At 42.5% G+C, this 27,522-nt stretch overlaps 1 protein-coding gene across 1 annotated transcript in view; it reads right to left on the reverse strand.

The window, feature by feature from the left end:
* LOC144598635 (cilia- and flagella-associated protein 47-like) overlaps positions 1-27,522 on the reverse strand; it is a 426,611-nt gene that overhangs the window by 102,371 nt on the left and 296,718 nt on the right. The window contains exons 54-56 of the mRNA XM_078408845.1: positions 18,300-18,407; positions 4,104-4,215; positions 786-890 (exon numbers count right to left, since the gene is read on the reverse strand). Of these exons, the coding sequence (XP_078264971.1) occupies positions 786-890; positions 4,104-4,215; positions 18,300-18,407 (325 nt within the window). The remainder of the gene's footprint in view (positions 1-785; positions 891-4,103; positions 4,216-18,299; positions 18,408-27,522) is intronic.

The following is a 27,522-nucleotide window of genomic DNA, read 5'->3' on the forward strand; positions in this document are numbered from 1 at the left end:
AGCTTTGTCACCCAACAATAAAATGGAGCAAAATTAATTACAATATTTTAGGTATGGCCTGATTAAGGTTTGTCAAAATATTACATTGTTTCCCTTCAGTGATCCTTTTCCCCACTTCCTTGCTAAAGCTGCCTCTTGAACATTATAACAGCAAATGCTTAACTGGAAAACGTTCACTGATCCAGTGGGTGAAGACAGTTGGGTTAATGTGTAGGAAGGAACTGCAGGTGCTGGCTTAAATCGAGCAGAGACACAAAATGCTGGAGTAACTCAGCGGGTTAGGCAGCATCTCTGAAGAGAAGGAAAGAAGGAATGGGTTCTCTCTCCAGAGATGCTGCCTGTCCTGCTGAGTTACTATAGCATTTTGTGTCTACAGTTGACGTGTGATGATGTGGGGCAGTTATCTTACGTTTTTGTCTTTTATTCTGATTTACATCTATATATTCGCAAGGTTTGTTTATCATTCCAATAAGTGTATCAACCGTGGCCTTCTGCCTCATGATGCTGGCTCTGAAACTTTAGAATCTCGTGCCTTCTCACATATTGGTGCCTTTCAGCAGGTTTTCGTTCAAAAAATATGGTCTACTGTATATGCTCCACATATGTCCACAATCTATGTTAAATGCCATTCCCTTTCGCATCAGGGCTCAATTCTTTTCTTTCTCCTCATCCAAGGCATCACGTCACCATAGATATTTATGACATCTATGTATTTACAAAGAGTTCCCCAAACTTCTACTTCCATATCATTAACATAGATTATGAAAAGAAATGCGAAAACACACTTGAGGACACTTGAAGATAATCGTCGCGCAATGATTGCCTTTTCCCAGTGTTGAAGGGAAGAATTGAACAGGTACTTCAGTTGTAGACAGCGGATTCACAATTATCTGTGAACAGGATGAAATAAAATCATAAAATTGATATGCATTTTTAAACCTTATAATGAATTATATTGCAAATATTGCTTGGTAACCTTTTTACAGCCATCAGTCGACTGCTGAGATCAAAAGGTGGTCTTGTGTTTTAATACAGAATTTCAGAAGCTGATGGAAAACCGAAGACCACAATTGTATCTTGATGACTTTGTACATTTGCCTCTGGTTACAGGAAAATGGAAAAATATTCCAAAGAGCAAAATGTATGGCACAGCTGTATTTTAGGCCATGTGCCATGGGAAAGGAACATGATTTCCTGGAGACAGAAAGTCAGATAGACAGCCTCTTTGGAAAGAAATAAGCAATGAAAGGGAGACAGCTCTCAGGATTTGCAAGAATACTGAAGGGATTTTAATGGCCTTGCCAAACTTGGAATCACAGTTCAAAGTTCAATTACGGTTTGCTTACACAAACAATGCTCAAATATTTCCATTCATATCATAACATATCATATATATACAGCGCGGAAACAGGCCTTTTCGATCCCACCAAGTCCGCACCGCCGAGCGATCCCCGCACATTAACACTATCCTACACACACTAGGGACAGTTTTTTTAAACATTTACCCAGTCAAATTAACCTACATTCTCGCACCTCTGTCAGTTTACATCAATCACCACATTATGCGGGACTATTTCTTCTCTTTTAATGTACCCACTAGACTGTCTTCTCAGTATCATAGGTGCTTGAAATCTGGTAATTTTCAATCTGACATACATGCAAAATTCGGGCATGACTTTGACATCTGTCGAAGATTTTATGTGCTTTCTCATGGGCAGAGCTTGCTCGCTCTTTGCAATTTTGGATCATGCAGCCTCTGGAAGCCAGCTGTGAGTGTGATTCAGACATGATGCTTGCATACCATTCCATAGAAACATCAAAAATAAGTGCAGGAGGAGGCCATTCGGCCCTTCGAGCCAGCACCGCCATTCATTGTGATCATGGCTGATCATCCCCAATCAATAACCCGTGCCTGCCTTCTCCCCATATCCCTTGATTCCACTAGCCCCTGGAGCTCTATCTAACACTGTTAAATTCATCTAGTGATTTGTCTTCCACTGCCCTCTGTGGCAGAGAATTCCACAAATTCACAACTCTCTGGGTGAAAAGGTTTTTTCTCACCTCAGTTTTAAATGGCCTCCCCTTTATTCTAAGACTGTGGCCCCTGGTTCTGGTCTCCCCCAACATTGGGAACATTTTCCCTGCATCTAGCTTGTCCAGTCCTTTTATAATTTTATATGTTTCTATAAGATCCCCTCTCATCCTTCTAAACTCCAGTGAATACAAGCCTAGTCTTTTCAATCTTTCCTCATATGTCAGTCCCACCATCCCAGGGATCAATCTCGTGAACCTACGCTGCACTGCCTCAATTACAAGGATGTCCTTCCTCAAATTAGGAATGGGAATGTGGGGGGTGGGCGGGAAGAACATGTTAAAGGGAAAGTGAATAAAAAAATGGGATTGCTCTGTGAGCCAGCACAGACCTCATGAGCCAAATAACCTCCTAACTTTGGTCAGGATGTATGAAATAAAGATGATCAAGGAGCAAAGCCAAGCCATTGGCAGCAAATTCCGGCTCATTAATTGTACAAGTAAAGCCATGATGCTGGAACGCAGGAAGGCAATCTGACAATGGTTATGAAAGAGATTTGTGTGTACTGGGAAGGAGAGAGATGGGTTGGGTGCAAATTGCTTTTGGAAATCTTTGGTAGCTAGGGGTATTGTTTAACAATGTTTCTCTTCCTCTTTGTGCTACTTTTCTTCCTCATTCTGCTGGCCCTGGTGGGTGGAAGGCTCATCCCTTCTTTACACATATATTACACCACATTAGATTTGAAGATAGTGATAATTTGTGGAGGTTTTCAGGATCGTCTAAAATGTTGGAGGATGTAGTCATAATGCCCACAGGACAACCGCTGGCACCAAGGATCTGCGATGATGTTGGCCTCCTGATAGAGATACTGAGCTAAGTATGTGGGCAGCACTGCCTGTAGCCAAGTTGCCAATAAAGTATCCTGATGGTCCAGTGGAATTGAAATAATAAACATGATTGAGTAAGGTTGAAGGCATCATGGTGCTGGTTGCACCATCTGTGATCACAAAAGAGATGAATAGAGGATAGCACAGTGGCAAGCTGCTGTCTTACAGCGCCAGAGATCCAGGTCTGATCCTGACTATGGATGCTGTCAGCATGGAGTTTGGACATTCTCCCACTGATCACGTGGGTTTCTTCCGGGTCCACCGGTTTCTTCCCAAATTCCAAAGATGTGCAGGGGATGTAGGTTAATTGCCTTCTGTGAACCACCCCCAGTGTGCAGGACATTGAACAGTGATCAGTGGTCGGCGCAGACTCAGTTGGCCAATTTCATCAAATGTCTTAAATCACACAGCAATCTAGTCCTCTATCATTCTGTTTCTTTCAATTTTGAAGAGATGCAGGAGTTTCTCCAGAGACGCTAGCAATGGCAAGCTCTAGAGATGCTGCCTGATTCACTGAGTTACACCAGTACTTTGTGTTTTACTCAAGATCTGAAGTTCTTTGAGTCTCCTTGCTAATATACCTACTGTAGCCATGAATTTCCCCGGTGTAAATGTTAAAACACAGACAAATGGTATCCTACTAAATGGCTATATTGAAATAACAAATGCATTTTATGATAGGCAGGTAAAGCCACCTTTAGAATCAGAATCAGAATCAGAATTACCTTTATTTGTCAGCCAAAAAACAAGTCTTTTGGACGAGATTTCGTCACCCACAGCCCAACAATAAGAGCAATAAAATACGCAATTACACAACCACAACCAACTCAAAAAAAAAAAAAAGAGACATCCATCACAGTGAGTCTCCTCCAGTCCCCTCCTCACTGTGATGGAAGGCCAGAATGTATTTTCTCTTCCCCTGCCGTCTTTACAGTGCCCTCTTCTTTCCTCTTTGCCTAGCAGCTTTTACATGTTGCTATTTTCTTTGCAATAACAATGACAATCTTTAGTTTTTAGATTTCACTTTATACTTTTAGACTTTAGAGATCGGGCATGGAAGATGCACTCGCACTATCCTCATTATTTAACTGGAGGATATTTATGCTGATCGAATACTGTGAATTATATGGCTCCAAACAAAAACAAATACTTTGGTCATATGATGATTTTATACAAATACTTACATGCTTTCTTGGATCAATTTCTACTGAAAAATTTGTTGGGTTGCTGTTGACAATTTCCAAATTCAGAGATTCAATAGTAGAATTAATAAGAGGAATGAACTGTCGAGCCCATCTGCAGAAAGACCATCATTAGCTGCAATGATTGCACAGAACGACTTTCCTTCATTTCAGTACTTCTACATTTAAAGTAAAAAAGTCTTAAAGCACATCAGCAAATCATCCAGTTTTCAGCTTTCAGCATGATTTTTACCACATTCACCAGAAGCATGAATAAAAAACATTGAAGAAAAGTTCAAATAATCTTTGAGAAATTATACAGGAGTATAACAATATTGTAGCTTCTCTACAACTAACTTTGAACAGTGATGTTCATATTTTACCGATATTTGCTGGATATTTTGGCATAGTGCACACAGTACACAGCAGAACGGGCACACAGCCATACAGGTACACAGCAGAAGAGGTACACAGCAGTACATATACAGCGCAATTGATTGAAATTACATTTTGCTGTAATCCTGTAACTTATTCTCTCCCATGTGCCATCAAATTCCCACCTTTGATTTTATGCCCACTTACTACACTAATGGGAAATTTACAGCAGTTAATTAAGCAATTAGTCCTTTGTAATTTTACATTTCCAAAAACGTCATTTATTTAATTATTTTTAATAGCAGCTGTTCAACTGGCTACAATCTATGACCTCTTCGTCCGCTCTATTTTGGGACTATGTATTGCTTTCTCCACTCCCACAGAGGTACGCTGGTATCCAATTTCGTGGGAGTAAATTTCACTTTGCTATCACATCACAAATAGCTGTTCATTGAGCGTGATTCTTTGCAGGTTATTTATGGAAATATCATGGTACACTTATATGACAATTATTCCTAATTGAGCAGAAGCTCGAGATTACTTATCCCTCTCTCTGCACACCCCACAGCTGAGAAGTCATGAAATGAGGAATGACATTGAACCTTTGATGACTGTATATCTCAGTCAACCACTGTAGAAATTCATCAGGGGTGTCCTCCAATATGGTTATTTAATCATATAAAATTCTTAAGGGGTTGGAGAGGCTAGATGCGGGAAGATTGTTCCCGATGTTGGGGAAGTCCAGAATCAGGGGTCACAGCTTAAGGATAAGGGGGAAGTCTTTTAGGACCGAGATGAGAAAACATTTCTTCACACAGAGAGTGGTGAGTCTGTGGAATTCTCTGCAACAGAAGGTAGTTGAGGCCAGTTCATTGGCTATATTTAAGAGGGAGTTAGATGTGGCCCTTGTGGCTAAAGGGATCAGGGGGTATGGAGAGAAGGCAGGTACAGGTTACTGAGCTGGATGATCAGCCATGATCACATTGAATGGCGGTGCAGGCTCGTAGGGCCGAATGGCCTACTCCTGCACCTATTTTCTATGTTTCTATTTAAATTCCAAGTCAAAATTCATTGCCAACAATCATGTTCCCATGTCCAATTTCAAGCTTATTACAAAAAGTTAACAATCATAGGTATTTATTCACAAAATGCTGGAGTAACTCAGCAGGTCAGGCAGCATCTCAGGAGAGAAGGAATGGGTGACGTTTCTTCAGACTGAAGAAGGGTCTCGACCCGAAAAGTCACCCATTCCTTCTCTCCTGAGATGCTGCCTGACCTGCTGAGTTACTCCTGCATTTTGTGAATAAATACCTTCGATTTGTACCAGCGTCTGCAGTTATTTTCTTACAGAAAGTTAACAAAGTCATTTTGGGGAACATTAATTTGGAAAATGTTGAAATGTTCAGTTAGTCCAGCAACATCAGACAGAAACAGAGCTAACTTATCAGTTCAATGATGACTGAACAGGAAAAGTTTGAAACAAAATAAGTTATAAATTGCAGGGCCAGGGGCACGAAAACAAAGATCTAGGTTATGATAGAGACCAGTAGAGTTTGAATGAGAGAGTGGTGGTGATCTTGATAAGGGTAGTCAAGATAGTCTTAAGTAGGTGTAAGCAGGGTGAGACAAGTGGAATATGAAACATGAGGAGAATTCAAACAAAATGATGCTGTTAACATGAAACAAAAGGCTAAAAATGGTTATCGGAAAAATATGAATTCTATGTTGAGTCTTGAAGAAGCTAGAATGCAAAGTTGTAAGATGAGGTAGAGTTCTTGAGATCACATAAAACTTTGTAGTAATGGTGTAGGAAGCTAAAGATAGAGTAATCAAAGTGGAAGTGCAATAGAGAATTAAAGTGACAAAGAACTGGAAACTTTGGTTACACTTGCAAATTGAATAGCAGTGTTCTACAAAATAATCATTAAATCTGCCTTTGGTTTCCTCGGCACATCAGAGATTATGTTATCAGCCTCAAAGGCAATTCACTAAATTGGAAGTTGATTTGCTGCTTCATCTCCAAGGACTGTTTGTATCCTTGGATAATGAAAACGGGAGATGTCGAAGTCCAACTACCGCCATTCAGCTGCAAAGGAAAGTGCCATGAAAGAATGGCTTATTCTTGACGGGTAAAGAATAGCGAGGAGTAATAATTAGTAAATCAGTTTGCAGCCCAGTGGTATGAACATTGACTTCTCCAACTTTAGATAGTTCCTCTGACCCTCTCTTCCCCTCCCACTTCCCAGATCTCCCACTGTCTTCCTGTCTCCCCCTATATCCTTCCTTTGTCCCACCCCCGACATCAGTCTGAAGAAGGGTCTTGACCCGAAACGTCACCCATTCCTTCTCTCCTGAGATGCTGCCTGACCTGCTGAGTTACTCCAACATTTTGTGAATAAATACCTTCGATTAGTAAATAGGGATGTGCTGATGTGCTGACAGGGAACTGCAGACAAAGCCTAAAAGTAGAGACATGGAATGCAGCTGTGATGGCACCCAAGCTTCAGGAACTGCATTGATGATGTTATAGTGTCCACCCATCATAGTAATAGAAAATTGGATCTACTGTTAACGAAGTTTAACTTGTGGATAATCATCTCATTCTGTTTGTCACTTAATTAAGTCTTTCTGAATTCCATTCTGTGTAAGAAGTCGTTTTATTGTGAGTCAAGTTTCTGTGCAAGACCTCATTTTATTGCTAGTCAGGTTTCTGTAATTAAGGGGTAGGCATAAAATGCTGTAGTTACTCAGCAGGACAGGCAGCATCTCTGAAGAAAAGGAATGGGTGATGTTTCGGGTCGAGACCCTTGTTCTGTATATAAGACCTCATTTTAATGTCAAGTTTCTGAGTAATCTAGTCATCTGAGAATATAAAAACCATACCAAAGTCACCTCGTGGTGCATATCAGTTACTTATGAAGATGGAAGCATGATGTCGTGGAGATAACCGTCTCTTCAGATTGATGAAAGGGGAGGGGAGAAGGATACATGTCTGGTGGGGGAGACTTTTTTAGCGTAGTTTAGCGTAGCACAGAAACAGGCCCTTCAGCCCACCCAGTTTGTGCCGACCAGCGGTCCCCACACAATAACACTATCCTACACACTAGGGAATATTTACAATTTTACCGTAGTCAATTAACCGACAAAACATTTTCGCTTTGGAGTGTGGGGGGTACTGGAGCACCCAGAAAAAAACCACGCTGTTCATGGGTGGAACGTACAAACTCCGTACAGATAGTACCCATAGGCAGGATCAAACCCAGGTCTCTGGCGCTGTAAGGCAGCAACTCTACTGCTGCCTCACCATCTCACCCTCTCATTGAGGGTGATGAAAATAACGGATAATGATTCACGCAATGTGAACACTGAAGGCTTCATATGAAGTTTGAAGAAGTATAACTACATCTTACCCCTTATCTCTGGCTGGTCCATTTGACTGGAGGAAGCAAAGTGGTGTTGAAAGAGAAGTTCTTCGGTGAGAAAACAAGTTTGGCTAGATGAAGAAAGGTAGTGGTAGAGAGGGTTGGTTTGAAAAAATAAAGAGCATTGGGAGCACTGGAATGAGATGGAGATGGAGGAGGATCGGACATGCACAGCAAAAATAAGCCAGATGCAGCTAGGAAAGTGGAAACTATTGAAGTTACTAAAGAAGCTTTGAAGATGAAGATGGAAAGAGAACGCTTGATGAGAGAAAAAATAAAGTTGGAAGCCATCATTTATGTGAGATACAAACTGGCTGAAATGATGGGTGTATCTGCTTGTGTTTTAAAGGAAGGAGGTAGAAGCTGATGGTCGGGGCATTACATTTAGAGGCTGTGAAGGGAAGAGATCAAAAAATATATGAGGTCAGTGATGAGCTCAATGAATGGGGAACAATGGCATGTTGTATTGTAAAGGACATGATCCCAATGGACTTATGGAAAGAGATCAGAGAGCTGACATCTAGCCTCTGCAAGACAAAGATTGAAGAAAAGCTCACTAAAAAAGAGCATCTTCATTTTGAGCCCCTGGCACTTTCAATTATGTGTTACTTCAAATGCGGGCGTCAGGTATACTCAGGGTTTATCCCAATCTGTATCCTATGTTTCCGAAGTAAAAGTGCCATTTTTGTTATTTATACTGGGACAAGTGACCTAAACAGTGATGCAGCATCTCTGGAGGGAGTGAACAGATGACATTTCAGACCACTGACGTAATTCATTGAGCTTTTAGTTACTAAATCCCTAAGGAAATTCCCAGTTGTTTTCTAGATTGTTCACAGCCACAAACTGTGCAAAGCACCCCTGATTCACTGGTGTTAGAACTCAGAAATCAGACGTAGAGATCCCTGTTTCTAAATTGAAAATCTCTCTCTCTAAACGCCACTAATTTTTCAAAAAGGATTGTACTCTTAAATGCTATTTAAAACCCTCTTGACTGAATTCACATTTTCTGAATAATACTCGGTATCTTTGCAACAAATGGACTGATGGTGAAAGATTAGCATTTCACATGCTTGGAATCTATGGACATCCAGTCTGATTTTCCTTTGAGCTCTTTCCTTTCATTAAAACTGTCACATTTTACCTTTCTTATGAATCTTGTGGGTGTTTTATGATTAACAGCACAATCACAAATATCAAACCTCCAACCTGGAGCACATTAATTTTCTCCACTGACTCCACAATAACCGCTGACTTCACTGAAATACTCAACTGCTTTAACCTCACTCAACACGTCAATTTTCCCACCCATAACCGTGGACACATTCTGGACCTTGTCTGCTCCACTGGACTAAATCTACATCACCTCTCTGGTTCCGACCCCACCCTCTCTGATCACTTAGCCATCACCATGTCTGTCAACATTCCCACCCCAGCTCCAAAGCAAAAACGCAAAATCAACTTCCGCAAGCTGAACTCTGTTTCACCTACCTCGCTCTCATCCTCCCTCTCTGAAATAATGTCCGCCTCTCCCTTCGTTGACCTCCACAGCCCCTCTGACCTCACTGACTACTACAACCGCACTCTCTCCTCCTGCCTCGACCAGCTTGCACCTATAAAAACCAAAACAGTTTCCTTCACCCACTCTGCTCCCTGGTTTACCCCTGAACTCCGCGTGATGAAAACTCATGCCCGCTAACTTGAAAGACTCTGCAACAAAACAGGTCTCACAATTCACTCCCAAGCCTACAAAGACCACATACAGCACTATAAAGATGCCCTCTCCCGTGCCCACTCCACCTACTACTCTCAAAAAATTCACTCTGGCTCCGGAAACCCAAAAACACTCTTCTCTACAATAAACAAACTCCTCAGCCCCCTGGACACCATCTCCCAATCATTCACAGTTGACAAATGCACCACTTTCCTTTCATTTTTCCAAAGCAAAATAGACAACATCTACAGCACCTTAACCACCAACGCACCTGCTCCCCCTCAAACCACCTGCCCCCCCTTATCCTGTCAGCCTCTGCCTCAGTTCTCCCCAATCTCCACCACCGACCTCTCTGACCTCTTCACAGGAATAAAAACTGCCACCTGCTCTCTGGACCCCATCCCCTCCAGCTTTGTCAAGGTCTGCCTTCCTGCTCTCTGACAAACTGCATCACTGAAATAAAATCTTGGCTTCAATCAAACTTCCTCAAACTCAATTGCAACAAATCTGAAATCATCATCATTGGTCCAAAAACGCTCACCAAATCTAACCCAAAACTTCATCCTCAACATTGATGGTCTCCCAGTATCCACCTCACCTCACATCCGGAATCTTGGAATCATCCTTGATCAAACCCTCTCCTTCGACAAACACATCAAACACATCACAAAGACAGCCTTCTTCCACCTCAAAAACATTGCCCGTCTCCGTCCATCCCTCTCCTCCACAGCTGCAGAAACCCTCATCCACGCCTTCATCACCTCCCGTCTGGACTACTGCAACAGCCTCCTCTATGGCGCACCCTCAAAAATCATCAATAAACTTCAATACATTCAAAACTCCGCTGCCCGTCTACTCACACACACCTCGATCCGTGACCATATCACCCCCGTCCTTTATAAACTCCACTGGCTCCCCATCCCCCAGAGAATCCAGTACAAAATCCTCCTCATAACCTACAAAGCCCTCCATAACCTGGCCCCATCCTACCTGACCGACCTCCTCCACAGGCACACTCCCACCTGCACCCTCCGCTCTGCCGCTGCCAATCTCCTATCCCCCCACATCCGGACCAAACTCAGATCCTGGGGGGACAGGGCTTTCTCCATCGTTGCTCCCACCCTATGGAACTCACTACCCCAAACCGTTAGAGACTCCTCCACACTCACCACATTCAAAACATCGCTGAAGTCTCACCTGTTCAGTACTGCCTTCAAGCACTGAAGGACACCTCACCTACTGTCTCCTTTCTCTGTTCATTTATTTATTTACTTATTTATCTATTTATTCATTTCCCTATGTTCTCAAAATCTCTGTAAAGCGTCTTTGAGTATATGAAAAGCGCTATATAAATAAAATGCATTATTATTATTATTATTATTAAATACAAAGCAGTTTCCAACAATAATCCATATGAATACATAAAAATTACAACACAGAAACAGATCATCCTGAAAACTATAGTCCTAAATACACTTGCCTGTTCTCAATAATCCTTTACTCCTTTTTCTTTCACCCAACGATCCATTTTAATTTTGAATATCAGTATAAATTCTACATTAACCAGTGATGCTATGAATCAGCTCCACAGTCACATCTCCATATATATATAAATCTCCCTGCAAAATCTCACCTTGTATATCTATTATTCTAAAGATATCTGTATAACTGTAATCTGTTTTCTCAAATGAAAATGAATTAAACTTTCTCATCCCATTTGTTTCTATATTTTTGAAAAGAGAGGCATCCTTGTGAATCTCAATACTGGACATAGTATTGAGGTATACTTTAATAAGATTCCACACAGGCTCATTATTCTTAGCTTTAATATTCTACAACTATTTGGTGAAATCTTGAACTCCATTTACTGTTTTTAATGGTATTATTGGGTTTATGTGCGGCGATTAACATATAACCCAGCAAGCCCATATTTTTTTACTCCTTTATTGCAGATTCCGCCTAATTCTAATATTTATTTCTTAAATATAGCGCTTCACATCCACTATTACTGAATGATATCTTCCAATTTTTAGCCAATTCTTGGTCATGAGAGAGCTAGATAGAGCTCTTAAGGATAGCGGAGTCAGGGGGTATGGGGAGAAGGCAGGAACGGGGTACTGATTGAGAATGATCAGCCATGATCACATTGAATGGTGGTGCTGGCTCGAAGGGCCGAATGGCCTCCTCCTGCACCTATTGTTTATTGTCTATTGTCTATAAATATCCCATTTGGCTTGCTTGGATCTTCTAAGTGATTTATTATTCCCATTATTTTTGGTATCATCTTTCAGTATCCACATTATTTATAATGTGCTTACAAACAAAGCAAAGAATAAAAACAAGCACCAATTCTCTTTCTGTGTTGAATTGTGTGCCTATTTGGCCCTTATCTTCAGTTTGAAGCAGAACCTGGTTTTGCATTCCTGAATTTAACCAACAGGTCTTGCCATGCATAATTTATATGTGAAAAAAACACTTATTTTTCACAAATATACAGTACCTCTGTCTTTTTCAATCTATCATCTTGAATGGAACACATTAAATTCACTTGTTGAATCATTGCTATCTGTGATTCAGTTCAAAATGTTTTGATATAGATTCAACAGAAATCTGAGCCATCCAGTCCCATTCAAGAGTTTACAAAGAGTATGTGCTGTTTTAGCAGTCTTCTTAACTTGTCTTACTATCACAAGATATCTTTGAGCATACATCCAAAAACGCTCACCAAATCCACCCAAAACTTCATCCTCAACATTGATGGTCTCCCAGTATCCACCTCCCCTCACATCCGGAATCTTGGAATCATCTTTGATCAAACCCTCTCCTTCGACAAACACATCAAACACATCACAAAGACAGCCTTCTTCTACCTCAAAAACATTGCCCGTCTCCGTCCATCCCTCTCCTCCACAGCTGCAGAAACCCTCATCCACGCCTTCATCACCTCCCGTCTGGACTACTGCAACAGCCTCCTCTATGGCGCACCCTCAAAAATCATCAATAAACTTCAATACATTCAAAACTCCGCTGCCCGTCTACTCACCCACACCCCGATCCGTGACCATATCACCCCCGTCCTTTATAAACTCCACTGGCTCCCCATCCCCCAGAGAATCCAGTACAAAATCCTCCTCATAACCTACAAAGCCCTCCATAACCTGGCCCCATCCTACCTGACCGACCTCCTCCACAGGCACACTCCCACCTGCACCCTCCGCTCTGCTGCTGCCAATCTCCTATCCCCCCACATCCGGACCAAACTCAGATCCTGGGGGGACAGGGCTTTCTCCATCGCTGCTCCCACCCTATGGAACTCACTACCCCAAACCGTTAGAGACTCCTCCACACTCACCACATTCAAAACATCGCTGAAGTCTCACCTGTTCAGTACTGCCTTCAACCACTGAAGGCCACCTCACCTTCTGTCTCCTTTCTCTGTTCGTTTACTTATTTACTTATTTATCTATTTATTCATTTCCCTATGTTCTCAAAATCTCTGTAAAGCGTCTTTGAGTATATGAAAAGCGCTATATAAATAAAATGCATTATTATTATTATTATTATTATTTTTGGATTATATACAACATCATGGCAGAACTTCCATTGTTCTCCTTAGTCATTTATTTTGTTTTTTACATTTGTTCCTTTGTGTGTTCATATCGGAAACAAGAACATTTCCCAGAATGCTGCTTGGATTAGAAGATAGGGAGAGGCTGGACAAACATGGAGTGTTTTCTCTGGAATGTCAGAGGCATGTAAAAAAAAAGAAACAGATACGAAAGACAGTCACCTTTTTCCCCAGGGTGTATAGGAGCATAGTTTAAATGAGATGTGTGGGGCAATTTATTACACAGTGAGTAGTGGGTGCCTGGAAAGCAATACCAGGAGTGCTGTTGGAGGCAGATACGATAGTGGCATTGAAGAGGATTTTCTATAGGCACATGCTTATGCAGGGAATGGAGGGATATGGATCACGTGCAGGCAGAGGAGATTAGTTTAATTTGGCATCAAGTTTGGCATGGACATACTGGGCCTTTTTCTGGGCCTGAACTATGTCCTTTGTTCTACATTTACAAGTGCTGCATGACAATGCTTAATCTGGTTCTGCTTTGTCAGTGAACCCAGTCTGCAATAATACACCACTACGATATATTTGGATATTGCCATTTAGGCATTTCTAGGAGAGTAGACAATCAGAGTTATTCGAACTCTTTATAGATCAGCTCCTGAATTATATCACAGTGCCCCTTGAGGATACCAAAAAGAGAGTGGTTGGATTGTCATGTATACATTAGCTTCCCTCTGAAAGAAATGCAAGTGTGCCTTCTAAGTCCCGTCTTAGGCCGGGAGGGGGGTTGCTTACGCAAACTCCTTTAGGCGGCGTCCGGGCCTACAGCGCCTCTCGGGCCTAATACAGGACAAGGGCGGTCCCATACGGGACAAACCAATTTAGCCCAAAATATGGGATGTCCCGGTAAATACGGGACAGTTGACAACCCTATTAGTGGTTCTTGAAGGGGTGAAGGAATACAGGCAACAGGAGCCAGATGGAGAGGAGGAAGGGTGAGTGGTGGAGGTAGGGTTGGAGGCAGATGGGGGATAGTTGGAAGGAGACAAGGGGGAAAAAAGGGCAGATGGAGCCAGGTGTTGGGGGAGGGAAAAGGAGGGTGTACATGGAGACAGTTGTTGGCGGATACTAAGCAGGGACACAAAGGCTAACAATGCTACTAAGTCAGGAGTGTGATCAAGAAAAGGAATAGAGGAAAGATGAAGGACAGGTGGAGGCAGAGGGAGTCTCGTGCGTGAAATGTGTGGGTGGCTCATGGATGGAATCATGATGGGGACGGGACAAAGATGGGTGATGGGGGCTGAAGGTGGGGTATCTGAAAGGGAACAAAGATGGGTGGACCAGAGGCAGATTCGTAGGAGAGAGAGGAGGGGGGGGGGGGGGGCACAGGAGGTAAGGGTTAACCGAAATTGGAAAATTCAATGATCATACCATCAGGTTGTAAACTACCCCGGAAGAATGGGAGATGCTGTTCCTTTGGTTTGCATTTGGCCTCACTCTGACAGTGCTAGAAGGCCAGGGACTAACAAGCCAGAGTGGGAATGGGAATGGGAAGGGAAGTTGAAAGGACTGGCAATCAGGAGTTCATGATGGGCATCCCCTACTTCTCTCCCACCTGTCTGTTACCCTCCACCTCTCCCGTCCTTCTGTCATCTACTAGCCCCTATCTCACCCCCCCTTCCTCACCCCCTCCTTTATACTCGCTATCTTCCTTTCGAGTCTCCCGAACGCAGAGTCTCAACGCAAAACATCGACAAATGGTTCTCCTCCAACAGCTGAAAGTCGACTTGCTGAGTTCCCCCAGCAAGGGGGAATCTTTTGTTCCATATTTCAGCATCTGCATTCTCTTATGTCTCCTCATATTAACAAACCGGACAAATGAAATGCAGAGAGTTTGCAACTATCTCAAGATACTGGGTAAGTAAAACAAATTGATATCACTCCCACATAGCTGTTTTGTTGTAATAAGTAAAAGATCTGCTGCAGCATTACTTATTGTCAATCAATGCTTAACCTGTTTACCTCATCTATTAAATAATGCAGTGAATTAATAAATTGTACATTGGTACATGAGTTAATGTTTACTTCATGATGACATGCATAACTATATAGAAAGCCTAAATGCACATGATTTTAATGAGGGAGTAAAGGGATATGGGGAGAAGGCAGGAACAGGGGGCTGGTTGTGGAAGATCAGCCATGATCATAGTGAATGGCCGAATGGCCTACTCCTGCACCTATTGTCTATTGTCTATTTACTTGTTATTTTAAACATGAGGTTAATTTAGTCTCTTATTTTAAAACATTAGAATGTGTTGGCAGTTTGAAAATGCATGAAGGTGGATAAATCCCCAGGGTGTGACTACGTACAACTTGGGAACTTGTGGGAAGCTGGGGAGCATGTAATACCTCCAAAATCAGAATTGAAAAGCCCCTTGCAGAGATATTTGCATCATCTTTAGTACAAGTGAAGAATGGAGGATGGCTAATGTTATACCATTGTTTAAGAAGGGCAGCAAGGACAAGCCAAGGAACTACATGCCATTTCGACTGATATCAATGGTGAGAAAATTGTTGGAGGGGAATCTTAGGGATGGGATCTACCAGCATTTAGAAAGATACAGTCTGATTAGGGATAGTTAACACATCTTAGTGCATTGGAAATCATGACTCACAAATCTGATAGTTTTTTGAAGAAGTCCCCAGAAGGTTGATAAGGCAGGGCAGTGAATGTTGTCAACATGGAGTTTAGCAAGGCCTTTGACAAAGTCCCCCATGGTGGGCTAGTCTGCAAGGTTAAAGCGATGAAATCCAGGGTGAGCTCATCAATTGGATTGAAATTGGATTGGAGGAAGGAGTCAAAGGACAGCTGTGGACGGTTGTTTTTCTGATTTGAGGACTGGAGTGCCACAGAGGTCAGTGCTGAGCCCACTGTTGTTTGTTATCTACATTATTGATTTGCTTAATAATGGAAGCAATATTCTCATTACATTTGCAGATGACACCAAATTTGGAGGTATGGCGGATAGTGAAGAAGGATATCTAACTTTATAACAGAAGGTATTTATTCACAAAATGCTGGAGTAACTCAGCAGGTCAGGCAGCATCTCAGGAGAGAAGGAATTGGCGACGTCACCCATTCCTTCTCTCCTGAGATGCTGCCTGACCTGCTGAGTTACCCCAGCATTTTATGAATAAATACCTTCGATTTGTACCAGCATCTGCAGTTATTTTCTTACACTAACTTTATAACGGGATCTGGATCAGTTGGGGAAATGGGCCGTGGAAAAGCATCCAGAATTTAACTCTGACAATTGTGAGGTGCTGCAGTTTGGTATGTCAAAGCCACACAGTAAAGGGCAGAGCCCTAGAGAGTGTTGCAGAACAGACAAACCTGGGAGTACATATGTATAGTTCCCTGAAAGTGGCGAGTCAGGTGGACAATGTGGTGAAGCAAGCATTTAGCACCCTTGCCTTCATTGGGAAGAGTATTGAGCACAAAAGTTGGGAAGCATGATGCAACAATGCAAATCATTGGTGAGAACCAATTTGGTGTATTCTGCGTAGTTCTGATCATCAAGCTTTAGTAAATTGGAAAGAGTGCAGGAAAGATTCGCTAGAATGTTACCTGGGCTCGCAGGCTTAAGTTATAGGGAGAGATTGGATACGCTGGGACTTTTATCTTTGGAGAATAGGAGGTTGAGGGATGATGTTGTTGAGGTGTACCAGATCATGAAGCATGAATAAAGTGCATGCTCACTTATGAGCATTCAAAAACAGATTAAAAAACTAGAGGGCATAGGTTTAAGGTGAGAGGGGAGAGATTTAAGAAGAGCTTCCGGGGCAACATTTTCACTCAAAGGGTAGTCCATATCTGAAAGGAGCTGCTACAGGAAGCTGTATCTTCAATTACAGCTTTTAAAAGGTATTTGGATAGATATGTGTGCAGAAGGGTCGAAAGGGCTTTGGGCTAAACTTGGTTGGCATGGACAAGATGGGCCAAAAGGTCTATTTCCGTGCTGTATAGCTGAGTTTAGTTTAATTTAGAGGTACAGTGCAGAAACAGGCCCTTCGGCCTACCGAGTCCGCACCGACCAGCAATCCCCGCACATTAACATTACAATTATACCAAGCCAATTAACCTATAAACCCTTATGTCTATGGAGTTAGGGAGGAAACCGAAGATCTCGGAGAAAATTCACGTGGTCATGGGGAGAACGTACAAACTCCGTACAGACAGCACCCGTAGTTGGGATCAAACCCCGTTCTCTGGCGGGCAGCTACTCTACCACCAACGTACCGCCCTATATGACTCTATGTTGCAACATTATGCATCTTCACCTTCACATAAAGTGCTGGAGTAACTCAGCAGGTCGGGCAGCATCTCGGGAGAGAAGGAATGGGTGACGTTTTGGGTCGAGACCCTTCAGAAGAAGAAGAAGGTCTGAAGAAGGGTCTCGACCCGAAACGTCACCCATTCCTTCTCTCCCGAGATGCTGCCCGACCTGCTGAGTTACTCCAGCACTTTGTGAATAAATACCTTCGATTTGTACCAGCATCTGCAGTTATTTTCATATTCACCTTAACATAGGTGATTGTTTCAGATGGTTTTGTGTGCCTTTTGGAAATCCCTTCTTAAACTATTCCTCCTTTTTTTAAATCTATTTTTCTACTCGATGTTGTACCATTATTTCTACTGTTCTTTTCTACTGAGAAAAGGGGAGTGAGTTTTCTACTCAAATCTCATGTTCATATTCCTCAGAGCATGAATGCATTACTTTCCTTACCTAATCTCTCTTTAAACACACTGAGAACTCATTGAAAGTAACTCAAATAAAAAATTTGAATTTTGTAGGAAAAAAACAACAGACATAATGTGGTATGATTACATTTGCTATGACCATGCAGTTAGCAAGATGCATGTCACCCTGAGATCACAACAGACATACAATGTTTTATGTAGCCACACGCTGCGTTACAATTGGTACTCAGTTATGGAATTTGCAGTAAATGTGCCAACCAAAAGTAACATGAAGAAACCAAAGACATCTAAATGCATAATACTTACTTAGCTTTACCACCGTCTCTACTTCAGAAATAATGTGCTATAACGTACTTACTTCCCCAGCTCACACTGCAGTTCTGGAAGTGATAGTGGTGTTGGTTTCTTTGCAACAAGGTTGAGTTGATACCAAAACTCTCCTATGAGGTCTGAGTAGAAGGTAACACTGTGAATAAGAGCAGATTGTCATGTAAATTTTCTAGGAATCTAACAAATTGTAAAAAAAAATTAATGAATATTGCATTGTTATATTTATTGGTGATCATATCTAAACATAGCACAAAAAGTAAGGAAATTTGTGTTTGGTAGATTATTTCTTTGTTGTAACAATGCTTCTTGGCAATAAATCTTATACCGTTGGAAAGCCTGTTTATTTCCCTTTTAAATGGTGCCACATTTGTAAGGAACATGCATTTGTGGGATGAGCAGCAGAGCTGAGTATATGGGTTGCGCCCATGAAAAATTTGCCAAATCTTCTCTGCCAATGCCAAACAGCTTATTCTGCTGTTGCTATTGACTCTTGTTTTGAGCTTCTGGTACCCCCAGGTGCTGACAATCAGGTGCATGATTGGCACCTGATTGGCAGCATCTGAGAGCATGGGCCCTGCTACAGTGGTCAGTAGGTGTCTGCTCCAAGAATCGGCATGCCACGTTTGATTGATCTGGATAGGGCCCGTGCGATAGGGCAACTTCAAGCAGGTGTTCCGCAAAACCAAGTTGCGGCATTATTTGGAGTGAGCCCTAGTACCATCTCCAAAGTGAAGGCCAAGTTCCATATAACGGGGGATGTCAGAGACAGGCCGCGAAGTGGGCGTCCCAAGAAGACGACACCCGAAGAAGACCGTTTCCTCACCCTGTCAGCACTTAGGAACCGTAGGCTGTCTTCTACAGATTTGCAGTCAAGGTTTGCAGGACGATATGGCCGACGGCTCTCTGCCCAGACAATTCGGAACAGACTGCACGCAGCCGATCTCCGGTCTCATAGGGCTGCCAGGAGGCCTGCCACAACTGCTCTTCACCGTCAGGCCCGTTTGCACTGGTGTCGGCAACACGTGCACTGGAACCTGAACATGTGGAGGAACGTTATGTTCAGCGATGAGTCCAGATTCTGCCTACGGCAGTTGGATCATAGGGTCAAAGTGTGGAGAAGACGCGGAGAACGCTATGCTGATTGCTGCACCGATAGAGTAACATCTTTTGGTGGAGGCAGTGTGATGGTGTGGGGCGGCATCTCCCTCACTGGAAAAACGAGGCTTGTCATCATTGGAGGCAACCTCAATGCAGAGAGATATCGAGATGAGATTCTGCAACCAGTGGCAATCCCATATCTCCACAGTCTGGGACCGAACTCTATCCTCCAAGATGACAATGCTCGCCCCCACAGAGCAGGGTTTCTCAGAGACTACCTCCAGAATTTGGGAGTGGAGAGGATGGAATGGCCTGCCAGCAGTCCTGACCTCAACCCCATTGAACACTTGTGGGATCAGCTTGGGCGTGCTGTTCGTGCCAGAGTGACCAACACAACCACGTTGGCTGACTTGCGACAAATGCTGGTTGAAGAATGGGATGCCATCCCACAACAGTGTGTGACCAGGCTGGTGACCAGCATGAGGAGGAGGTGCCAGGCTGTTGTGGCTGTGTATGGTTCTTCCACACGCTACTGAGGCTCCTGTTTATTAAATTTTTCAGACTTCAATCATCCAATCCACCAAACAACACCGAACAAGAGTCAATGGCAGAATAAGCTGTTTGGCATTGGCAGAGAAGATTTGGCAGATTTTTCATGGGCGCAACCCACATACTCAGCTCTGCTGCTCATCCCACAAATGCATGTTCCTTTAACAGGCTTTCCAACGGTATAAGATTTATTGCCAAGAAACATTGTTACAACAAAGAAATAATCTACTAAACACAAATTTCCTTACTTTTTGTGCTATGTTTATTTTTTAATGCCTGAAATAGTTATGACTATCAATAGTCAATAGTTCTTTATCTGTCACATATGCAACTGCCCAGTGGAATTCATTTTGCATATATTACACATGCGGGTGCTGCCATTTTTGGCGCCATTATTCAAAGTCCTTCTCCGTGGATTGTCGCCTTGTTGTGGTGGAGAGGCTTGTGTGGTCCTGAGATCCTGAGAGCGATGCCGTCTGGAACTACGCTCCTGGTAGGGTCACCCATGGCGGTAAGGTCGAGGGGGAGGTCCCTGACAAAGAGCAATCCAACCAAGATCTCAACGGTGGAACAGGCAGAGGATGATGGCTGACTTTAGTGGAGCGTCACAACGGCTGGGAAGGCCGATGAAGGCTGTAGTGGGCAGGTGCTGTAGATGGGAAGGTAGACGCTCCTGCCCCCCACGAGTCTCGGGCAGATGAGTCTCGTAAGCCTGGGAAGGCAGTCCATCTAGGAGAGGGAAAACTCTGATCTAAAACCTCCACTGCCTTGTGGCCATATCCAGTCATGGAAAAGGCTCCAGGAGTAAACCCCAAGAAAAATCCAGAGTTGGAGTCCCTAAGGCAGTTTGTCGTTGTCTACAACCTCGTTCTGGCAGCTCCTGCGACGGCGCTGGTGCCAAACTGTAACGGCTCTGCTGTTCCTTTGGATCAATCAGCGACGTGGAGAGGGGGGACGTGCTGCATGGGCAACAGCCTGTCCATATGACATCGCCCAGGCTTGCATCCAACCCACACATCCACGCTGCTCTAGCCAAGGTTTGGAGCAAGCAGCCAACAACCAGGATGCATCACCCATGGTCAGCCATGACCGAGGGGGGCCTTAGATATTCAAAGTCCAAGGTCCAGTTGTTTGCCTAGTTATTACAACATTTCGACATAGACAGATCTTATGTTTGGATCTTATCATATGCCATAATGATTTTAGTTAAAGAAATAGTACAAGTTGTTCAGGGGAATGGGATAAAATAAACTAATAGATTTAGACTAATTTGCTTAATATAGGTTCTTGCAAATTTCTAAAATATACTATAAACCAAAATAAAATTACTCAGAATTTAGAAATGCATGAGTTAATTAAAACAACCGATTGGCAGAATGCATTTAATGTTTTTTGAGGAAAGATTAAGGGGAATGTAGAGAATTTCAAAAGTTTCATAGTAAAATTGTTGCAATAAATCAGACAGATTATGCAAGAAATGTAGCAGTAGGAATCAAAGCTTCACAAATAAACAAAGTAATCAATGGGATAGGGATACCAGGGTTTTTAAAAAACATTGGAAGTAATCTGTGTCAATCTCACATTTTTCAGTAAATAAAGACATTTTTGACCTGGATGTGGACAACACAATATTAAACTTTTTTAACAACATTAATTATTTTGCAAATTGAAGAACAGTAAAACATTTCATGATGATTGCAATGGTTGATATATTTTGACCATTTTACCCAACACAAAACTCAATTTACCCTCTATGCTGAAAAACATACTCAAAAACTTCAAATGAGATCCCACAGGTTTATTAACTTTCTGCTTGTATGCCTATGTTGACAGTAAAAATGTGTTCCTGTGAGTGACACCTTATGCTAAGAATAAGTAAGTGTGGGTGGCCTAGTGGTGCAGCTGGTAGAACTGCTTCTGCATAGTGCCAGAGAGCCAGGTTCAATCCTGATCTTGGGTCCTATCTGTGTAGAGTTTACACGTTCTCCCATGGCCGTGTGAGTTTCCTCTGGGTGCTACGGTTTCCTCCCACATTCCAAAGACGTGCAGGTTTGTAAGTTAATTGGCCACTGTAAATTGCCCTAGAATGCAGAGAGTGGATGTGAAAGTGGGATTAAATAGAACTTGTGTGTTCACATGATCGATGGCTGGCATGGACTCGGTAGGCCGAAGGGACTGTTTCTATCTTTCAATTGATGAAAACCAAAGTTCCAGTTCTTTCCAAATGCCACTTCAGATCAGGAACATGTGGGACACATTGAGTCATCTCAAATCAGTCTTTTGGACTTATTTGTGATAAACACTAATTTTAGATGGGATTCAAAACTTTCATTATTGGTTTGCTGGAGTGTTTATCTAACTTCCAGCCGTTTACCAACTGTCGGCTATCTTTTTAGAAAACTGGACTGCCATGCAGTACTTTTACTTTGACTTTGTCAAACACGACTTTTAATCTGTACTCACTGAAGTGGCAAAGAATATTTGTAAGTTTATATTGTGTTTGTTGTGGTTTGTGCATTGCACATTTTCAGAAGATTAGTGGTTGAGGTTCCATTCATTGTGTACATCACACAGTAACAGATCTTTTGGCACAGCCGTTCCCTGCTGGCATCTATGCTCCACTGCAGCCTCCTCCTCTTTCCTCATGTCAATCTATCAGCACAGCTATTTTAATGCACAACACTCCCTGTTGTAGAAAGTTCCAAATGCTCATCAATCTTTAGCATAGTTTTTTCAGAATTCCTCACTGAATTCCTTGGTGTGGACTTTATACTGATGGCTTGCAGTTGTCCTTTTTAGAAACATCAAAACATAGAAAATAGGTGCAGGAGGAGGACATTTGGCCCTTCGAGCAAGCACCACCATTCATTGTGATCATGGCTGATCATCCACAATCAGTAACTCCTGCCTGCCTTCTCTCCACATCCCTTGATTCCACTAGCCCCTAGAGCTTTATCTAACTTTATTTTAGATTCATACAGTGAATTGGCCTCCACTGCCTTCTGTGGCAGAGAATTCCACAAATTCACAACTCTCTGGGTGAAAAAGATTTTTCTCATCTCAGTTTTAAATGACCTCCCCTTTATTCTTAGACTGTGGCGCCTGGTTCTGGACTCCCCCAACATTGGGAACATTTTTCCTGCATCGAGCTTGTCCAGTCCTTTTATAATTTTATATGTTTACACAGGCGGAAACATTTTCTCTGTATCCATTCTTTTAAAACTTTTCATCTTTTTAAAGATCAGATAATGGATGTTTGTTTGGACATTAAGGGAGCCAAGAGAAATTGGATTCATACTAGAAAGTGGTTTTGAGGTTAAAAAGTCTACAAGCATCTTATTTAATGGCAGAGCAGCTGTGAAAGGCTTGCCTTGCCTCAATTATTTTATTTCTTGCCCTTCAACCTTCTATGCTCATGAAAAAAGAAAAATTAAGTCTGCTCATCCTTTCCTGTCATTAATATACTCACATTGCTGGTGTCATCATTTCAAGTTTTCTCCATACACCCATTTCAATGCCTCCACATCTGTTTAACATTATGGTGCTCATGCCATTACAATCCTCTAACACTTTTTGTGATTGGTGTTATTTGTGTTTCAAGATCCCTTTATTTCTTCACCATCTAGGTCTGCATGTTTCAATTAATAAGAGACCTCAAACTCAAATGTACTAGCTCAAATAAATCCGTGTGAACTTAATCTGTGCATTGTTCGCCCATTTAGAAGTCCTGAAGTTTATTGAAACCCTCAATATTATTTTGTCACCCCTGTTGAACTTGCCAAGCCAAACTCCAGCACATTACAAGTCGGTGTCAGATACAACTTTAGAAGTGTTTTTAATTTCAAACCAAGAATTATTAATTTAAACCCCAAACATCAACAGCCATCCTCTTTCATTACGATCCCTCACTCCCAGTCTCCACTTTAAATCTGGAAGCCAACTCGCAATTCATTCTGCTACTTCCATTCTGGGTCAACATTCCCTGATGTTCAGTTATCCATTAAGAGCTGATCCTATCAAAAACCTTTTGAAAATGTACATTGCATACATTCAGCATACATTACCATTGTCAATATTTTACCTATTCCAAAAGTTCAATAAGGTTAGTGGAACAATCTTTTCCCTTTGCAATCCACTCTGATTGTTCACTACTACGCTTTTTACTCTTTCTTTCATAAGAATTTCATTAATTGCCCTGATTCTAATATAAGCTCTAAACGACCTGCAATTCCCTGGCCACGCTCTATCCTCCTTTCTAAAGTATAATAACATTCCAAAAAATTAAGTTTCTAATTTAGATTGATATCCTAGTGCATTACTTTGAAATGCTGCACCATTACAAAGCCCTTGCCAATATTTATTCCTAATTACCCAGACAGGTGATTGTTTTTATAGTTCAGTGCTACTTGTAGAGCTCAATACTTAATTGGTAAAATACCATGACTGCAATATATAAGATATGCAAATATGCTTTTTCTTTCATTTCACTGCACCTCTGAAGCAGCTGGGAATCTCTCTTGTTGCTTCTTCCAGAAAACACAGAAAGTGACTCTGCTACAGTTTAACCAAAAAAGTCACTGACAAATGGGGACAGAGATGATTGCTCCAATGTGAATACAGCAGAACAGTGGCGTGCCAAATGCAAGTTCTTCCCCAGCAAAGATGAAGGACCAATAAAAAAATAGTTCAAAGTCAGGATGATGTGAATCTTCGAGAGAAATGTGCAGGTGGTTTTCCCCAGGCACACTGTAGGCCTTGCACTACAGTGTTGGGGGAAATGAACGTTAAGGTGGGGGTTCATGGGGGTGGTGAGGCAAATAGGCTGATTTGTCCACGATGTTTCTTCACTGTTGATGATGCTGCATTGGTAAGTGCAATACATTCTACTGAGTTCCTGACATATCTTGTTGATGGTAGAAGAGCTTCAGGTTATCAGCACATCAGTCTTTTGCCACAGAATACCCAACCTGATGTTGAAGCTATTTTATTTGTGTAGCTGTTTCAGTTTCTGCTCAATAATACCCTCACGATTTTTGGTGGTGAACGGCAGTTCACTGGACGGCAGTTTTAAAGAAGTCAGAAGTGATGCCCATTTAACCATGCATTGAGCACTATATGCTATTTATTTGACACCGAGGAAATGGCCAAGCGGTGAAAACAAAAGTAGACTCAATTAAAAAGGTTTTAAGAACTTGGATAAACAATTAAGTATTGATGCCCCTTACAAGTGCCCAAGATCATAGCAGTCTGTCATCTTCAGTGGACATGACATGGGTAAGCAAAAAGTAAATTTAAAAGTAAATCTAAAATCGGTAAGAACTGGAAACTCCAGCTGTGGAGTGTTCTAATAAATAATTACTGATCTGAAGTATTAAATCCTCAAGTGCTGCCAGATCTGCCAGTATTTCCTTCTTTCAATTTTTATTTGCCATTGAATGGATACTGGAAATGGGAAAGCTGTCATCGATTTGACCGGGGCGGTGAAGTGGTCACTGCTATCATCGCCTACTCATTTCTCTGAGCAAAGCTTTGGGACAGCACATGTTCTTCCCAGCAGTTCCAAGAATTTGCTCCCATTTTTCATCATTCAGTCACTGTGTGGTATTACACCACATTCCTTATGCTGGCAATCACACCATCAGCACCTGCTTCTGTCCTGAGAACAGACTTAACACCATTCAGCTGCCATCCGGCTCCACGTAGATTGTATTTAACTGTTCTGCAAATTGATTCCACATCGGAAGCACTTCCTCCTACTACACCCCCTTGCTGACAACCTGCGGCTTCTCAGCATCACAAGAAGCTAGATTACAAATTTTCATAAATATTTCAAACACCGCATACCAATCTATCTACACTCTTCCGACAGGATGATGAAGAAGAGCTGGAAAAATAACTGAAACAATTGCTGCAACCATCCAATCTTCATCCTGATGCTGATGTAACCAAGAAATTACTGGCACAGGCAGGATGCTGAGTATTAGAAATGACAAGTCTGATGGTCAAGTAGGACAGAGCATTTTGCTATTTCTGTGACCTTTCTTCTTTCTCAATCCCACAAAGATTATTTTGATGTGTTGTGGCTATTTTCTCTCACCAGCTTCTGTATGAATATCAAGAGAGCTATCCACGGGGGGCACGGGGATTTCCGGGAACGCTGGGCACCGCGGGGGATGGAATGCATCCTTAATAAGGATAATGATATAGTTGTATAATAGTTTAATGCGTATTGAAGTATATTTGTTTGACTTGTATTATGGTGGTGGGTTTTGTTTTGATTTATTTCGTTCTGAACATATTATTGTAAATAATTGATTAAATTATTTTTGGTAAAAAAAAAAGAATATCAAGAGATGAGTAGATTCAAGCACAGAGGAGACACACAAGTCAGGAACAAGTTAAACTCAAAAAGGCTTTTACTAGAATCCTGATAAACAAGAGTTCAAAGCTCAGCATGAGAAAAAAACCCTGAACAAGAGTACAGAATCCAAACAAAAATTGCATTTTGGATTTTAAAGATCATAATTGTTGCAGTTAAAAGGCATTCATTGATTTGACCAATTTGAGGGCAAGTTGCTAAAGATTTTCCCCAATGTTTCTTGGCTTCAGCTTGCTCGAATCTCTGCATGCGCAACTATTGAAGACTGCAGTCACCTTGGACCACTCCTTTGAAGATTTAACTACAGTAGGAGCACATTAATGCTGGTGTGGCGCGTCGATAGAGGCCCGAAATAAAGGCAAGGAGCCAGGTATTTCGGGGATGTTATATTTTATTGTACCTCGGTTATCAGACGGGTCGAGTCTGCCGGAATGGCTTCGCGCCCAAAACCTTGTCCTTATATACATGGTACCGGACCGCCTCCCTGGACTGGTCCATTCCCGTGCCGAGGGGTCGGTAGTAGTATGGCCCGACCCTTGGGAGCCGCCACACTGGGAAATTTATTTTAAAAAGTCTTTTGAATGTGGGAGGTTTGCGACTGACCTCAGAATCTGGGTTAACGATGTATTGATAAAGAGCGCTTCACTGTTATAAACACATATTCTCTATATTCTGTAATTTTTCTTATCTTACCTTCCAATAGTTTCACCAACAATGCTTGGAGCAAACGTAGCCACATAGCAAATTGTTTCTTTCGGCTTAACTACCAAACAGGTGTCTCCTGTAATTCCAGCTCCCGACCCTTGGGAGCCGCCACAGGACCCCCCCCCCCCCCAGAACCGGAGGCACGAAGCACACTGGTGGTCGCACAACCCGACCGGACCGTGTACGGTAATCGGTCGACAGAGGAGCCGGCGGAGGCACAGTTGGAGGGACAGGTGGTGGGTCCCGGAAGGGTGGGCGACCTCGTGGCCGAGGCTGGGCAACCCGCACCGGTTGGTCGATGTCTAAGTGGGCCGGCTTCAGGCGGTCAATTGACACGGCCTCCGGCCGGCCCCCCATGTCCAAGACAAAGGTTGTCTGTCCATGCTCCAGCACCCGGTACGGGCCCTCATACGGCCTCTGGAGTGGCGTCCGGTGGGCATCACGGCACAGGAACACATAGGCGCAGTCCCGGAGGGCCGATGGCACGTAAGGGCGGAATGTCCCATGGCGGGACGTCGGC

The sequence above is a fragment of the Rhinoraja longicauda genome, chromosome 12 (genome assembly GCF_053455715.1).
Source record: "Rhinoraja longicauda isolate Sanriku21f chromosome 12, sRhiLon1.1, whole genome shotgun sequence".
NCBI lineage: Eukaryota > Metazoa > Chordata > Chondrichthyes > Rajiformes > Arhynchobatidae > Rhinoraja > Rhinoraja longicauda.